The sequence below is a fragment of the Triturus cristatus genome, chromosome 12 (genome assembly GCF_964204655.1).
Source record: "Triturus cristatus chromosome 12, aTriCri1.1, whole genome shotgun sequence".
NCBI classification, from domain to species: domain Eukaryota; kingdom Metazoa; phylum Chordata; class Amphibia; order Caudata; family Salamandridae; genus Triturus; species Triturus cristatus.
In genome coordinates this window covers 294,866,143-294,884,322 of record NC_140595.1, presented here as the reverse complement: position 1 = coordinate 294,884,322, position 18,180 = coordinate 294,866,143, and the positions used below count along the sequence as shown (strand labels likewise).

General features: G+C 43.3%; 1 protein-coding gene across 3 annotated transcripts in view; it reads right to left on the bottom strand.

The window, feature by feature from the left end:
* Window positions 1-17,901, bottom strand: part of CSNK2A2 (casein kinase 2 alpha 2) — a 367,342-nt gene extending 349,441 nt beyond the window's left edge. Inside the window, exon 1 of one of the 3 annotated variants that reach the window (XR_014972222.1) lies at window positions 17,597-17,876. Coding sequence is in view for 2 of the 3 variants with exons in the window: in XM_085638579.1 (XP_085494705.1) it covers window positions 17,597-17,700 (104 nt within the window). In the remaining variant the exon portion in view is untranslated. Of the gene's footprint in view, window positions 1-17,060 lie in introns of all 3 variants that reach the window. The other 2 variants (XM_085638579.1, XM_085638580.1) reach the window with 2 other exon arrangements.
* Between the last annotated feature and the right edge of the window lie 279 nt (window positions 17,902-18,180).

Below are 18,180 nucleotides of genomic sequence, written 5' to 3'. Positions count from 1 at the left end.
GGGGAACAACAGCGTATAAAGTTGTTTGATGCAGATAAAGATACTTGTAAAACAAACTCCCCGGAGCACTCTGGTAGATGCTTGCTACAGTTATGGCATATACTTTGAAAATGTTGAAACAGTGCCCGCTCAGTGCTGATAGCGCGGGTGCAATCCCTGTCAGTGCTCCTTATATCGCATCCCCCATGTATGGGACTCGAAACGTGGCAGCGCTGGTCTTCGCGTGTTGCCAGAAGGCGTACAGGGGTTGTGGCAGTCAGTTAATCAAAAGACTTGCACACGCAGTTGGTGATAGGAAAATAAGGATGGATTCAACCCAGCGCGAGGCACGGAAGCGCTGGGGAGACCGCCGTGAGCAGAGTTAGTACATACTGCCTACGAACAGTGTCGCCTCTAAAGCGTGGTGAACACTCGGCTAAATGAGCCGCATACCAACACTCTCGGGCATGCCGAAATTGACGACAAAAACGAATAATATGTACTCACGGTTCCGTTGGACTCACGTTACCGTAAACCTATGACCCCGCCATATTATTTTCGACATCCTTTGCTGAACATGCCATTGATTTCGGTTGGTCTTGACTTTCTAAGTCAGTCAGTGGTCACATAATAATTATTGTTATTTTTTAAAAAAAAAATTATATTTAGGACTCACGAGCCCATTCCCGAATATTAGGGTTGCCAGGACTGTGTGCCTATTGCGCTCCGCGCTCCATCAGATTATGGTGCGCGGTATATTTACTGAACACCACAGCGTTCAGGTAGATATCATTTGATCTCACGATCGGGTGCATTGTTTGGCTGTTGTGAGCACGCGTCATCCCAATGCTCACATTAACTCCATTACATTAGTAAACACTCTGTGACAATCGTTGAGGGGACCATCGTATTGGTCTATGGGGTCCCCGCCCTCACGTGTCTTTTTCGCGTCAGAGGGGGAGTCTTTCTTGCAACTAAATCCCTTTTTTATCACTTCCGGCATCTCGGACTTTTTTGTACAGGAATAACGGGTGGAGGTCTAGTTTCCAGGACGTAGCCACGCCCACTTCACTGGTTACCGCCCGAGACGTAGTCACGTAACACGCTGCACGGCTCGCTTAATTGGGAGCCTCCCCATGGGAACTTCACCAGACTCGAGCAGCTGGCGGGGTCATAGGTTTACGGTAACGTGAGTCCAACGGAACCGTGAGTACATATTATTCGTTTTTGTCGTCAATTTCGGCATGCCCGAGAGTGTTGGTATGCGGCTCATTTAGCCGAGTGTTCACCACGCTTTAGAGGCGACACTGTTCGTAGGCAGTATGTACTAACTCTGCTCACGGCGGTCTCCCCAGCGCTTCCGTGCCTCGCGCTGGGTTGAATCCATCCTTATTTTCCTATCACCAACTGCGTGTGCAAGTCTTTTGATTAACTGACTGCCACAACCCCTGTACGCCTTCTGGCAACACGCGAAGACCAGCGCTGCCACGTTTCGAGTCCCATACATGGGGGATGCGATATAAGGAGCACTGACAGGGATTGCACCCGCGCTATCAGCACTGAGCGGGCACTGTTTCAACATTTTCAAAGTATATGCCATAACTGTAGCAAGCATCTACCAGAGTGCTCCGGGGAGTTTGTTTTACAAGTATCTTTATCTGCATCAAACAACTTTATACGCTGTTGTTCCCCATGAGAATAATTACCATATGGGTTGTCCATCATATTTTGAGTACATTTGACACGGATTTTCCTGACGCACTTGTTGTTTGTTTTTTACTTTTCCTCTTTAGGACACTAACAATTAGTGTGCTCCTACCCTGACCACATTGTCTCCACAGCCCAATGGGGTGAGTTCTGTATATAACCAAGAGTACCATGCCTTCTAAGAAGCATAGATTAAGTCCTCCTATAAGAATCTGCTGTTTGCCTCGACAAAGTCCTTTTAATACATGCTCACATTCGACGCATGCCACGGTTTCTGGTTTGACATAATACGTAACTTTAACTTTAATTGAATCAGATGCCTTGAACTGATGTACAATAACAATGTTTTTTCAATAATTGTGTGTTTTTCTTCACAGGTTGTGTGTTCTTGATTTACACGGCACCACACGTTTTTAGGGTGCTGTACGTGTGGCTACCATTGACACCTCTTAGAGGTTGTGGCCACCACCAAAAAGGTGCAGGTAGCCGTATTCATTGGTCCTGAAGAATTGCCATTTAATTAATATCCAGGCAAGAAACATGTTGACCTTTTTTATTATTGTTGTAGCACATATCACTCATACACCTAATGGTGAGAGATGTGCAGATTGTTTTTAATCAGGGTGGTGACCATACTTTATTAAATCAGTTTGAAGTGGATCACCTACCCTGTTTTAGTACACTTACCTTTCACTCCACTTGCACCTACACTAGTTATATCAACTAACTGTTTCCCCACACACCTCACTCACCGGCGTTTGGAAATAAAGATCTCCGATAGGAAGGCCCCCTTGGGGTGCCTGATCGGGCATTGCACCGCCGGCCCGATAAGGAGCAAAGACCCGGTGATGAAGCAAGACACCCGCTTGTTGGGTGTGTGAGGGTCTTCATTTCCAGTAGGAGTACCCTTTACTCCGCTTAACTATACCGTGTTCACACCATCACCCTGGGACCTAGTGATTCTAACACACACTATGTTATTATTAGGAACTGCATACCCTTTTGTTAAAGAAAAGTTATAAAAACTATGCCATATGTACTCTACCAATATGCCCTATGGGTCACATATGGCTACAAATAAAATATGCTGTGAAAAAAAGTTGGATCCAGAATATTGACAACCAGAACACCATGAAGTAACATCACATACATTTATCTTAAAGATATATCTATATCTTTCTATTATGTATCTCTTCAAGATGCATAGAAATTGAGCCAAGAGCAGTAAATCTACATTTGCCTATGTATACGTACCTTACACAAACTATAGAGCCCAACTCGATTGGCTCAATCTAAGAACACTCCTGTCACCCTAAGGAGAAAAGAATCCTTTCACTTTAAAGAACTCTAACCCACCAGGGGTACCCCTTGGTGGCATGCTTCATCATAGAGTTTCTTCCCATTCCGTTGCGGAATGAGGCATGCTACAACCTACGAGATGCACTGGAGCCCTTTTTTTTTTTTTTTTTTTTAAAGGTATAGGGTAGCGAGTGGGGGTAGGGATACTCTTAAAAAATACCTGCCTGGTAGCCCTAGCGTTTTAATCTGTGGTATGATTAAAAACGGGTAAAGTTATGAAGTCCAAGGGCTCTAGTTACCCCCACTTGATCTTATGGCCAACATGAGTCTGCCACTTATGTTCCCAAATGCTTTAGTTTTCGTCCGGACCATTATATTACCACAATCCACACCTATTCCATAACGCTGACGTAACTGGTGAATTTACTACACATATGTCAAGCACACCTAAACCACCTACTTGGTGTCTGTGCATGCAAAGCTGCAGGCACAAAGGGATGTATTTTAGGCAAGCAGGCCAGATGGGGACCTTGAAATCTGTGCGACAACAGTCACGCCTCCCCTCCGAGTACCTATGGAGCTCTATTAAGTGCCTTAATATATAACCATTTACGGACACCAAGTAGGTGGTTTAGGTGTGCTTGATTTATACAATGGTAAGTTCACCAGTTACTTCAACATTTCGGATTTGGTGTTGATTGCGGTAGTATAATCTGTCCTGACGAAAGCTACGAGCATCTGGGAACTTAAGTGGCGAATACATGTTGACCCCAAGAGGAAGTAGGGGCTACGAGAGTTCCAGGACTTCCTAACTTTTCCAGTGTTTTTATTCAAAAGATCAAGCATCATATTATAAAACCTCCTTGGTAAAGCAGACAATGCCCCTAGGGAAATATTCCGCATTGTGAAAGCTGCACGACAGCCAAAGCAGAAACTTCATTACCTTCCCCCGCAACAGTCAGCTGCAACAAACTGACAGGATACATCCAAGATAAAGTGTTATGTTAAAAAAAGAAGCAGAGTTCAATATGACGGAGGTACACACCAGGATGGAGGAGATGCTATGGCTCTCCGACTTCCTACCGATTATAAAAGATGCATTGCCAGACTATTTGAAAAAGTAAAATCGGCTTCTCCTCTGAACCCAGCTCCCCCCCCCATATTCTTTTACAGGGGGAACAAGAGATTCTCCCTACCTTCCTATATCTTCTCAACTTGTCAATATCCACTAATGTTGTTCCCCAAGAATGGAACCATGCAGAGGTTAGGTAGCGGTTAAAGAAAAAGGAAGAAGAAGAATCCTCACCCCACTTGTCCGGGGAACTACAGACCTATTTCGTTAACTGGGATAGGGAAACTCTTAGAAAAACATATTAATCAGGTTCTCTCACTTTTTCTAGAAGATAACCTGATGGAGCAAGGTTTCGCATAAAAGAAACTTGCTCGTATGCAATCCTCTCGAATAACCTGTAACATTATAATCAACCTGTCTGAGTACTAACAGTGCATCACATTTTACATTTGTATCTAGGGGAAGCTTTCCTATGTGCTTCGCTAATGAATAACCCGAGTGTCCCCTCCCCCCCCCCCCCCAAAAAAAGGCCGCTAAAACGCGGGAACTCTTCTGCGCATGTGTCTACTACATCTACGTAGTATGACGTTTTCTATCGCCTGGGGGGGGAAACTTTGCAGCTGCGCAATAGCTTTTAATATGGCTGCTTTAAACTAACGCACATGCTGTGCTGAAACTAACCTATGCAAGTTTTACTAAGCCATTAATACAAAAGATTTATTAATTAAGTGGGGTTAGAGTAGAAGTAAGTGGTATACAGTGAATTCATTTAATTTTATATTCTAACATGTTCTTCTCTGACTTTGTTAATAGTTCGTATTTGGGCCTTGGAGGGTGACCGCGTCTCTGCTTCCTTGTGGCTTCTACGCATGCGCAAACGTCTGCTTGTCTTGAACAAGTGAAGTAATTGACTGGCTGCCAAACCCTAAGCCCAGCAAGGACATAAGAAAACCAACTCTTGACCCTACGAGAGGAAGAGGACGCAACATTGTAATATAGACTTATCGATCCACATTTGAAATGCTTGTGGGAATAAAGCTTGAAGGTATTAAAATTAAGGGGCGGGGAGCTAGACAGACAAAAAAAAAATATTGCACTTAGTATGGTGGGATGTCCTCTCCCCACTGCTTGGCCCAATCAAAATTACGGGTAAACATGGAATTTAAACATTTGGGGGGTGGATCATACATTTGAATTGGTATAACAGAGCATGCTGAGATTCTGCCCAATTTTGCTGCAACCTGACTGAAAAATGCAATACTAGGGAAACGTCGCGGAACAACCCAGGAGGCACATCTAGGAAGGGGTCCGGACGAGCCCGAGCGAGTAGCACCAGAGAGGGGTGAAACGTGGGCGTTACACTAGAAGAGGTCACCTTCCCAGACCTGAACTGGTCCTGAATCCTTGACTCTCTCTGATGTCGAGGTCCTCACACCATTCTAGGTAAATATAACTGTAGAGTTAATGCTCCGCACTTGCTCTCTGTTCTTTTTCTCCTCAGGTGCCGTCATTGCAAGATTTTATTAATGCAAACTGATTATAAGCCAACTGTACTATTTTCCTGATGGAGAATTCTGGTATATCCATGTGTATTCCGATTTGACTCACAAAATTATTAATTCAGATAAACTTTTAAAACTCCTCGAGTCTGTGGTTCTTTAAATAAAAGTTAAATACCTTATTGTAATTTGCTCCCTATTCTAATCTACTACTAGATCTTTCGAACGAGCATTTACTCATGAGACAGGAATGTTAAGAATACTGGTGTAAGGGTTTCCTTGGGTAAAATAAAATTGATGACCAGTGGATATTTAGTAGCTCATTGAGTGTATGAATGTGTATGGGCCCAAAATAAGTGTTGTTAGAATGAATGTGTAGAGCTGGTAAACTCCGCTGCATCACTCCTCCATGATCCTATGCAGAACGGCTTCTGTCCAAAAAATAAGACGCAATCTGGATTATTTACGCTAACAGAGGTGACTAAAATGTTACTGGATCAAGGACAATCTGAAGCGTTTCATACGGTTGATCATGAGAGCTTGCACTCAGGTTGAGGGAAATAAGAAAGAATGTGCTTAATTGGCTTTTTTCCTTCCTAAAAGATAGGTCCTTTCAATTTTATGAACCTCCCTGGTACTTGGAGATGATCCTTTGAAGTGTGGGGTCCCAAAGGGATCTGCACAAAGCCCTCCACACTAGGTGTACAACCACTAGCAGCGATTGTCAAGGAATTTGGCATGTCACTGGTCTCCTATGCTGATGAACTGGTGGTTTCACTTGCCCGCAAAGACAAGAACTCCGCATCAGCTAATGCCCTGCCTTGAAAATGTGGAACACTAGATGGCAAATTACTCCTTAATGTTAAACCATGAAAGAAACTGAGATGATGGTGGTGGGAAAACAACTTTAACCCGCGTACAACGTTAAGTTGGCCGGAAGGTCTAGGACCTTCCTATCCTTATGCCTCCCCTATAAAAAGTTCAGTTATGTAGTTGATGAGTTCCCTCACAATGAAGCTCGAGCTAACAGATTGACCCTATCCTGTTTTTCCATGTTAAGAACCTTACGCCTTCCGAAACGTTTTAGATTTACTTCCTTTACTATCTAGGAGAATTGTGGCCCAGGCGCCCATTCTCTCCCACTTGGACCACGGCAATTCCCTTTATGTGGTATCTCCTAAGGCAGCCATCAAGAGATTTCAGGTGGTCCAAAATACCGCATCAATGACTATTTATAAGATATCTAAACATTCCTTTGTGAAAAGTGCCTTGGCCTCCATGCACTGGCTCCCAGTGGAGGAAAGGATGAAATTTAAGGCGCTCTGCGTGGTTCACAAGAGTGTTGACCAAAAGGGTCAGCTTATGACAAGGGTTCTTCCATCAGCCTATGCCCCCAACAGGAGGATCCTCCAATGGAGGTCTTCTAAGTGGCACGGATTCGTAGAGCCAGATGGGGTGGCAGATCATTTTCATATCTGTGCCCGAAAATATGGAATTCTTTGCATAGGGAATTAAGAATGGAACCAAACGAGCTTAAGTTTAGAAAATAGGTTAAAACATGGCTTTAACTTCATGAGTTTTAGCCAGCTTTTATCTCTAGACGATTAAGGATGCACACTTGACCTACTTAGCGCTGGGAAACCTCAGAGTAGCTATGCCCTGTATAAATCAGTATAAGATAAAAGAGCCTATTCCCCAGTGGAGAGAGAAACCGAAGCAGAGAAAGGAAAACAAATAAGTAGCAAGCAAATGAAACTCACAAGAAAGCAACCCAACAATAACAATGGGTTGACCCCATTCCATTCCATTCATTAGTCTTTATTATCGATGTATTTCATCATTAAAGACAGTTACAATACAAAAAAAAATACAAACAGAATACATGATGATAACAAATCCAGGTAATCACAATAAAAAAAAAATAAAAAAAAAAATCTTATTAGCATATTTCAGGTAACCTAGTGCCTCTTGTTTCTAATATACCAAACCCAGGCCAAAAATTTAGCAACAGCAATTGCGACACATTCACTAGGGTCAAAACGCAAAATTTTAAGTGCTTCTGACCCTTGTCTTGTTCCCAAGGTACGAAATATTGGTTTGAGCCATTTAGCTCTAGGAGCAGCATAGGCGGGGCAGACAAAAAAGATATGACCAACAGAATCAACACAGTCAATACACCATTTACAAGAATCACAGGAAACACCCTTCCATTTTTTTGTAAAAGAGTTAGTCGGAAGAGTGCCTACTCTAAATTGGTGATAGAGTTTCCTGTCTCGAGGTCTGGTGATAATATCCCAGTAGGCTTCAAGAAGAGGGATTTTTTTATTAACTAAAAACCTGCCTGTCAGGGACTCTGCAGAAGCTGAAGATAGATGTTTTTGCTGCACCATTGTCCAATAAAGGCCCTTAAAATCTTTCTTGGAGGGGGAAGGGGTTATTGGCCGGGTCGGTCCACAGAATACCCAACCCCATAGAATCCAGGAGTTGTTTAATCTGTCTGAACCAAGGGATGTTACCAGCCCCCAAGATGGATCGAACATCAAGAAATGCCTTGGCATAGAGGCCTAACTCGGGGACTGTCCATAGTCGCTTCCAGAAGGCCAAAGGCTTGAAACTAGCAATGTCATCAAAAGAATGACAGCCAAGATCCAACAGGAGCGGTTTTACTGGGGTAGAACAAGGAAGGCCCGTAAGCATTCTGAGAAATTTATGTTGTGCCTTAACCAGGGGAGAAAGATCGGAAAAACCCCAAAGTTCGGCGCCATAAAGGATCGCCGAATTAATCCTAACATTAAAGATTTTAATGGGGGGGCCTATCATTCTCGACTGGGATTGCTTTTGTTGTTTAACTAGGCAACCAGAAAGCTGGGCAAATTTAAGAGCAAGAACATCAATTTGCGGCCTCCAATCCAGCTTGTTTCAAATACTACCCCCAGATAGGTCATAACATTAGTTCGTTCAAGCAGGACGTTATCCATGGAAACATGGCCCTTCACACATCTCCCTTTATTAAAGACCATATATTTGGTTTTGGACACATTAACAGACAGGTCAAAATCAGAGCAAAAGTTGGTGAATACATTCAGAGCCACCTGTAAGCCAGACAAAGTCTGGGAAAGGAGTAGGGTGTCATCGGCAAACATAAGGAGTGGAATTTTAATACCACCCAACGTTGGGGCGTCCGTGGGAGTAGAAGAAAAATACTGGACAACTCTGTTAATAAACAATAAAAACAGAGTGGGCGCAAGGACGCAACCCTGCCTGACACCCCTATTGACCCTAAATCTATCAGTAACCTGGCCCTGTTTCCCCCAACGAACTTGTGCAAAGTTTTTATCATGGAGCCTAATGATGATATTCAGGAGATCAACTGGGATCCCTAGCTCCGCCAATACACTCCAGAGTTTAGTCCTATTGACTAAGTCAAATGCTGACCGAAGTTCTACAAATGCAGCATATAAAGTACCACCACACAGATAAACCGTTTTCCAGACAATCAATTGAAACTTGAAAGCCTGGTCGATGGTACTGGTACACGGTCTGAAACCGGCTTGCAAAGGAGAGATGATGTCCTCCTGCTCAATCCAAATCTGGATTCTTGCCAGGATCATTCTAGCGATGATTTTCTGGACAGAGTCAATAAGACTAATCGGGCGGTAATTCCCCGGGCAGGAGCGGTCTCCTTTCTTAAAAATGGGAAGAATCTCAGCCCCCCCCCCCCCCCCCCCCCCCCCAAGAATCAGGAATGTCGGCCCCTCTGGCTATGGCATTAGCAATGTGTACAATATAGGGCACCCAATTCCCAAGGTCAGATTTAAAAAGATCCGTGGGAACACAGTCCATACCCGGTGCCTTACCACTTGGGACCTTACTTAAAGCCTTTTCAACCTCAGCACAGTCGAAGATTAAAGTCAGGGAGGTGGACAAGTCCCTGATTGCTACTGGGGCAGGCCCCTCGACCTGTGAGGCATCCGAGAACTGAGATTCAAAATGCGTTACCCAGGCATCCGGAGGTACATGGTTGGTGGGGACCTGGCTGTTCTGTGAATTGCCCCACTTAACAATGTGCCAAAACAAGGTTAGGTTCCGGTGTTTACTGGCTGCCAAAAGGTCGTTCCAGTGGTCATTGTCCCACTCTTGTTTGGCCTTGACTTTGGCCTTATTATAGTCTTTTCTAGCCAATCTGATATTAACCGGATCTTTGATGGTAATAGCAAGTTTTAATTTGCTATATGAATCTCGGCATACTTTATTATACCAGGTAGTTGGTTTTAAGATAAGAGATTTCTTAACCTTACAAGGTTTAGAAAAAAGAGATTGGAGGCCAGAGAATAGGTGATCATGTACATGTGTGGCTTTACCAACAACATCCTCAGTGCTCTGGAGAGACTGTAAATCGTCCAAAGCACAAGAGACCTTGGAGCTGATCTCTGATAGTAGTGCACTATCAATAACAACCTTGTCCCAGCGTACTCGCCGTTGATCATTACATAAAACGGCTTCTGCAGTCACTATTTCAGAGGGTTTGATTCTATAGGCTGGACAAAGTAAAAGACTCAAAACCAATGGGTTATGGTCACTCTCGGGGCGGTCATGAACCGCCATATCGCATAATGTGGACCAAAATTCCACTTTAACAAGGGCATAGTCGATTCTGCTATTACAACGTCGGCCATCAGAAAAAGTCATCTTTCCACCCTTGTCGGAGGCGGGCCGCCCATTTGCAGCCCTGAAACCCCGCTCCATACATAAACCCATCTACTGGGTGGCAGACTCAGTCCACCTCTTGATAGGAGGAAGATCGAGAGGAGGGATATTTAGGATCGCGTCCACCTCCCAAGTAAGTGAGTCAGAGGCAAAGAGCAGGGGTTCAAAACAGCAATTTAGGTCACCCACAATGAAGACATTAGTGCATATGTTAATGGTGTCCAAAAACCCATCCAGTTGTAAAAAGGTATTAGTACCACGGCCACCTGGGAGGCCCCTATTATAGACATTTATAATCAAAAATTCGGGTTCATCGTGGTGTTGCAAAGAGATAATCAGTAAATCGGGGCTGTCGATGACCAATTCTCTAAGGGAATACCCAAGAGTTTGCTTGACCCATATACAGAGGCCGCCAGACGGACGGCCCCTGATGCCACGTGTGGCCCCCTTAGAAAAGTTTACATACCCGGAAAAAATAGATGGGATCCACAGCCCAAGTTTCCTGAAAAACCAGGATATCATGGGTATTTACCCAGACAGACCAGTCTTCCGAGGTTACCGTACTACGAAGACCAGCAACATTCCACGAGACCAGAGTCCAGGGAAGAGAACTAGATGGAATAATACACGGGGAAACAGGGGCGGGGCCCATGATGGCCGGATGGGTTGCAATGTTATTGGGGCCCTTATACTCGCTCTCAGGGGGGCAAGAATCGATAAGGGTGAAGGATGGGCTGATAGGTAGAATAGGTGAGGTACTGGGAGACAAAGTACCCGGACCTACGTATGCCCCCCTTAACCCACCCCTCCCTGTTAACCCCGAGATATCTGGGCCGGGACAGACCTTACGCACATTACCCGAATTTTTCTTATTTGGTGACTGTCAATCAACCCCTTCTAAAGAATTCAAAGGGGCATAAAAGTTTGACAATGGGAGATAAAAATCCGGTCTTATCTGTCGGTGAGAGCTCCTGTTAGCCCTTTCCCAACCAATAGACATATCATGTGTTGATGCATGAGGGTTGTGTGGATAGAAATATGACAAATCCAACGTGGATATACCTGTCGCTCTCAGGATGTTAGGAAAAGAGCGAATATGGCTCACCACCCTTGGGTCACGAAAATTTATAATCACACAATCACCCTCCACTTGTTTGACTCTGTTGCCCAACCAACATACCCTGCGTACAGTCAAAATTTCAGCCCGTAATCTAGCAGGTAAAGGCCTATTACCATTTAACCAATGTGTAACTTTGTTCTTCAGCTCACTATGAGACTCGAGCTTTGCCTGTAGGAGCCGAGGAACACCAGCCATTATAACTGTATATGGTTGGGACTCAGGTGGAAGGTTAATACATGGGAGTTTTTGAAAAGAGTCAACATCCTCTAAGTTAGGCTTACTGGTAGAGATGTTATTCATATTGGTGGCAGTGTTAATAGTACAACCTGATTCTATCAGAACGTCAGTATTGACAGGAGGGCGGGGTGCTTCCACAGCCTGGTCGTTAAGAGCAAGGATATTGGACGGTACTCTGGCCATAAATACATTATCAGTGGAAACAGGCCTGGTTTTATCAACATTGTCAAAATTCGAGGGAATCTTGGGACTAATAGGAGACACTAGCGAGGTGGAGAGTCGGTTAACTCTCTCTAATAAAGGAAGGAGTAGGGATTTAAGTAACTTCTCTACAAGCTTGAGAAAATCAGGGGGGGTGGAGTCAGCATTGGATTGGAGGGTGGAAGGGTGCAGAGACCTCGGACTTCCAGTTGCCAGGAAGGAGCTATCAGACATGGTAGAATTGGAAGCGTCACAAATATTTGCGGATTTAGGAATTTGACACGTTTCCCCTTGGGAGGAGCTCCCGTACGTTTTCTTTTACTCGAGGTAAGCCTAGACTTGTGGGCCTGAGTCAATGCATCAGTAGGTGGTTGGACAGATGTAGACTGTGGGAGGCTGGTGCTAACAATAGTTGATGCACCACTGGGCTCGGAAGTGCTAATTATCTTGTGCAAGTCAACCAACGAACACTGAGCAGGTGTGTCCGACGGTACTTGTGGGGTATTACATGGCATGTTGAAAATTGGTTGGGGCTGGCTGTTTACTGGCGAAACGGCTGTCATAATGTTACCGAGAGATGATCGTTTAGCAGACAATTCAAGGGACAATCTTTTTTCAGTTAATAAAATCTCATGTTCAAGAACACGAGCAGCTCTTGTGATAAAATTAATCGAGAGTCCCTGTTACTTGACCCCCTAAGCTACCCTGCGCCACCTTCCTGCCGGACCTTAAGGAAGTCATGTTTAGGGAAAGAGCAGCCAAGCAATAGGGGGAGTAACCAAAGAGAATAAAAATGAACCTCTAGGGTAAATAAATATAACTAAGTCACAATAAAATATTGATATGCTAAGTATAAGCAACAAATACTGAATAAGGCAGTCCACCTATCAGCAATGAAACATGTACTCACTATTGCAACAATGTTTATAACTCATTAGAAAAGACCCTTTTTCAGGGGGGTGGCCCGCCCCGTCCTCAACCGACCTCGAACGGCCACAAACAGCCCGCTCTTTGCCCGGTCTTCGCCCCGGTCAACGGCCCGCGCGCGTTCCGCTAGCGCGTTACTAGGATGAGATGTTAATAACAAGGGCCGTTAACAAGGGGGCGGCAACGGGAAGAGCAACCAGGTGAGGCGGATCTGATTGGCGCAGGGCACCGTGGTCCTCGCAGTCCCAGAGCTGAGCTTGGCAGCAGCCTTCCCCCTAGAGCAGCGTAGCGTCCGTGAGGGTCTATTCGCTCCGTGGCACACAACCCAAAACAACTATGTACATAACAAACAATAGGTCTGAAACAACAAATGTGTCTACAGACGAGTCTTAATCAACTGTTGATTCGCAATTAAGTAAAACACTACAGTTGAAATGTTTTGGACACCAGTGGATTACTCATATAATTTAGGCATAAATAACTTATCTGCCCTTTACAGAAGCAAAACATAAAGAAATAAACTTTCAAATCAAGGTTTGAGACCTTCAACAAAATGTGCAACAGTCTCTCGCCAGTTAAAATATGTTTAGAAATTCAGTATTCTACAGGTATGATAAGTGGCCTGGGACAATGGAAAGAGCTCAGCATACACATCTTGGTGTAAAGTCTGCAACTAGTCAACTGAGCTTAAGATCTATTAACAGATATTTAAAAGTACTGTTACGTTTCTCAATAGCAAAAATCTCAAGGTCAAACTTTTCACATTCAATTTTCTGGCACAAGAATGGAAGATCAGGGACACAAAATAGCTTTAACTAATCCACATCTTAAACAGTGACATATTTTCCCAACTAGACCACTTCAGTTTAATTGATTCAAGGTGCGAGGCATGGCTCTTATTGATCACAAGAGCATTTGACTTTGATGTACTTAGATTCAACATTCCAATTGATGGAAACAATCTTTAGAGCTCTGGGACAAACAACCATGATTCTCACTCAGTCAGTAACCAGCTTTTTGCATTGCACAGACTTTCTAGAACTGTTATGGGCGACCTTTTCCCAAAAATAAGTCAATGCATGTCACGGGATGAATCGTTTTTTGTTCTAAAGAGAAAAAAAATCATTCTTGCAGCTTAAAAGTCAGCTCAAGGTACACAACCTCAGAATTAAACATTTTGATTTAAGTAAAATATGATTTGCCTAACTGCACACACTATTGTGTTATGAATGTGTAAATCTCACGTCTATTCCATTCAAGGACAAGAAAAAATACTCCGAGATTTAGAGTAACCCTGTAGCTTGCTATTAAACCACCCAACATGTAAGCTGGAGGGCAACGAAGCTTAGGAACATGAACTGATCAAAAGGGAACAACTCCTTGAAATAGATTTTATAATTATTTAAATAAATGATCTAGTAGGAGACATTTTAAACACCTCTTAGAAACATACAGAGTAAAGATCCCGACAACTCTTACATGTTTGACAGAACATACACCTATAAGTAAATGGGCTTTCCTTGATTTATATGAAGGGAAGATTCTGGAACGGTTGTCCTCAGCAAGCCTAGCAATTCCTGTACACGCACTGCAGCCACAATTTGTACTTTCAAGTTCCTATGTTATTGCAATGGCAAATATAGTTTGTTGGGCTTACAGCATACATCATACAAAAAAGATTCTAAGAGCTACTGAAAAAAAGATGTGCTAGGAACTCCTGCTTTATACATTCACTGAGAGTTTAAAGTTGGCCCTAGGAGTATTTGACTGCAAGATACAACATCTGTTAGCATGGACCAAAGGACAACTTAAGACTTCTTTAAATTTAAAAAAAAAAAAAAAAAACTGTTCCGGATTAAGCTTCTCTCACATTTCCCAATGCAAGAATTTAAAATGATATAACACTTTCTCTGAAATTAACATTTATTTAAATCTTTCTCTGATATTATAGAGTATAAGCAACTGCAAAACTAATTAACCCCAACTTTGGATCATAGCGTTAGGAGAGTAATCCTCTTACTTAGGTTGAGTGCTCTTATTCTAAGCGCATACACAAGTCATCGGTCAGATTCTACCAATGATTCTGGAGATTGTAATCTCAGTCAAGGTGGAAATCAAGACTTCAGAAATATACTTTACATACGCTAAGCAGTATGCAATTGTTTTAGATCTATTTTATATCCTAAATGGAACATATAGAGAGTTGATGAACTGATTCCTTTATTAATGTTTCCTGAGAATCTATCTGCATTTTGTAAAGATTTTTAATATTTTAAATCATTCTAAAAAAGATGCTCTTGTTTTAAAATTTTTATCTCATTTGAGATATAAATCAATAAATCTTTTTGAACTTGTCAAAGAAAAGGGGCCTACTGTGATACAATATAATCCATCAGAAAAAGACTGCTGAATTCAAAATTAACCAACAATATGGGACCCTAACGATGACTGATAGCACAAATGTACTTGACTTGATTGAAAAATACATGTACGACAAACAATGGCATCCTAAAACGCAGAAATCGACTCCAACTGTGCAGTAGAAAAGGATAATTCGCCAGGATTATGAATAGCCCACAGAGCAATGTGGTCTGGTTTCTACACCCTAAACACCAAGATACTTGACAGCATAGAGCAGACATATGCAACAGTCCTCGCTTATCAAAACAAGAATTGGTAAAGCCAAGAGATCTCACCTTTAAGGTTCCCAACGCAGGCACTACGCTATGGCTTGACAATACTTTTGTCAATGCTGTTCAACTTTGGAGGAAAAAAAAAAAGAGTAAAAAATGTTTTTGGCCAAAAGGTGAACAATATTGACATGGGGAACAAATAAAAAAATAAAGCATTATGAATTATACAGGTGAATGCATTATCACAGATTGTCGCGTGATGATGTGTAGGCACGCAGGTATGTGCCTGCATTCATCATGATGCTCCAAAATGGCGGATGCCATCCTGGAGGGGAAAATTACAACAACAACAAAATTAGCAAAAATATAACTTGTCGAAAAAATATTATAAAAAAGGGATTCGATGGGGAAACAATGTAATAGCTGTGAGTGGGAGAGGGAAACAAAATGGACAGCAGGGGGATTTGAAGAGGGAAGCAGCACATGAGGGAGAGGGCAAGATAAACACATGCACTGCCATGGAGTGGTAGAAGAAAAAGAAAAAGTTATTCCCTAAACGCAAGCAGTGGAGGGATGTATGTAATCTGTCAGTGACTAGAACATCCTGTAGAAAATGGTATTGACATAAGCAGGGTGGTAGCAAAAGTCATGTATGTATAGTTTTAGCCTCTGACGCAACCCTAAGCACTTTTAGAGGCTTCACAGTCATGAGATTTAGCTAATGGTGACTCACATCCGTTAGAGATATATATATATATATATATATACACACATATAGCTTAATGTAACAATTTGAAATAACTGAATTGGTTAATAAATCTAATCATCAACTCAGAACACAGTAAAGAAGACATACTCCGAGATACCAAACTAAGAGAGAATAGGAAGGGGTGCAACTGAACAAGAACCAGGAAGATTAGAGGCAGAAACATACATCCAATCAAGAGCAAAGGGCATGCTAAAGCTCACAATATGGATATATGTCACTGTATCTCAGAATATGTATATATTCACTGTATTGGACACAATAGGTCTGAAACAAGAAAAAGGTAAAGCGGTCTTATTGGTGAGATCCAAAGTACGAAACAAGTCATCATACAAAGCAGAATTTTCAATCTGTCTCAAACACAGAGGCTTCAAAAATGTTTTCAAGAACAGGAAACACAAGAAAGGTAACTGCAATGCAGTTGTGGAAAGAAGAGAACTATGACAGGGGAATATTGCGAGTCATCTTTAGTGGTAAACATGTCAAGGGAGCACAAACCGTTTCATTAATTGCTGAGATTTCGCTCTCACCATGGTCATGAACGATATATATATATATATATATATATATATATATATATAGTTTTGGGAAAGCGCTGCAAATCTCGCCTTTCGGCCGCTTCAGAGCGATGAGCAGTGGTACAACGAAGGTTGGGAAGCCATGATGTAAATAAAATGTGTTCACTGTTTTAAAGTTTGTCTAGAGTTAAGAATGGCAATACATTTTCAGCAACGAGGACGTGCTTTTTAAAACCCGCTTCGGAAGAAAAAAAACCTGCCTTCGTGCACAAGTCTCCACAGCAATATTTAAATTAGGCACAATCATCTAAATATGATACATACTGGAACTTGTAAATTGGGTTACACGATCCCTAAAACTGTTACTTTCTTATAATGAAAAAATATGAATTTACCCCCATTTGCCTAACAGAATGCTTGTTAGGTGATGTGCCCCAGCATCCATTCCTTAAATTGAAGGCTGACGCTGTCTCTCAATCCCATCACGGCTCGTAACCCGATCCAAAAAAAATCCTAGAACCCTGTTCAAAACCTCAACAGATGGCATAATAGTATCGACAGCACGATACAACGTCTTCTCAAAAACCATCGCTGCACCCAGACCTACTATGGGACCATTTTGAGATTTTCGGCGTCCCCACTTGCTTAAACCGGTCTAGTTATTCGCCATGCGTCAAATACTGACAGTAGGTAATGGGAGAAGCGGTCAGTATAAATGAATGATATCGTAGGAGGATGCAGTCTGCAATAATATGATCCGTGGTATCGGGAGCTGCGAACAACTAACAACCTATCTGTGATCAGTGTCGCCTCCGATATCTGACATTGGTAGCCTGCCAGTGTGCAGTAGATAGGTATCAATTTCTACAACCGCCGATAACACAGAGCAATATCCATGGCCGCGGAGGGCCTATGTGGGCTGGATTCTCACCCCCAGCTCGGAACGTGCGCCTCGTAATCCCAATAGTCGCGGCTCCTCAGGCTGTTCACCTCGGCGTAGACCCGGGCCCTGCTCCCGGCGGCGGGGCCGGGCATTGCGGGGGCTGCTCCCCGCGGTGGCAAGAGGCAGTAGGAGCGCTGGGGCAGGCGGCCCAGTAGCGGCGCGGGGAGCAGCAAGAGGCAGCGAAGGGCCAGGCCGGGCAGGGAGGGAGAGGGGCGCCGGGGGCTTCAGGCGGTGCTGCGGAGGGAGGGACCCGGAACACACTGCGAGTGGCCGGCGGCCAACGAGTCGGAAACGAGAGCGCGCCACCTGGCGGACGGGAGGAACGATTGACCAGCGAGACGGGTAAAAGAAGGAGCGCCTTCCAGCCAAAAGATGTGGAAACAGCACTGTGACTGTGGCGTAGCGTAGAAAAATGCCGAGGAAACAGAAATTCGAAAGACAGTCAGGAGAACGTCTTCAATGCAGAGGGAGAGGGAAGGGACGGTGCTACACGAGAACGTGGTTAGAAGGCTTCTGGCCGGCCTTAAAAAAATACAAGCATTAGCAAAGCCAGTGGTTCTGACTTGCAATTT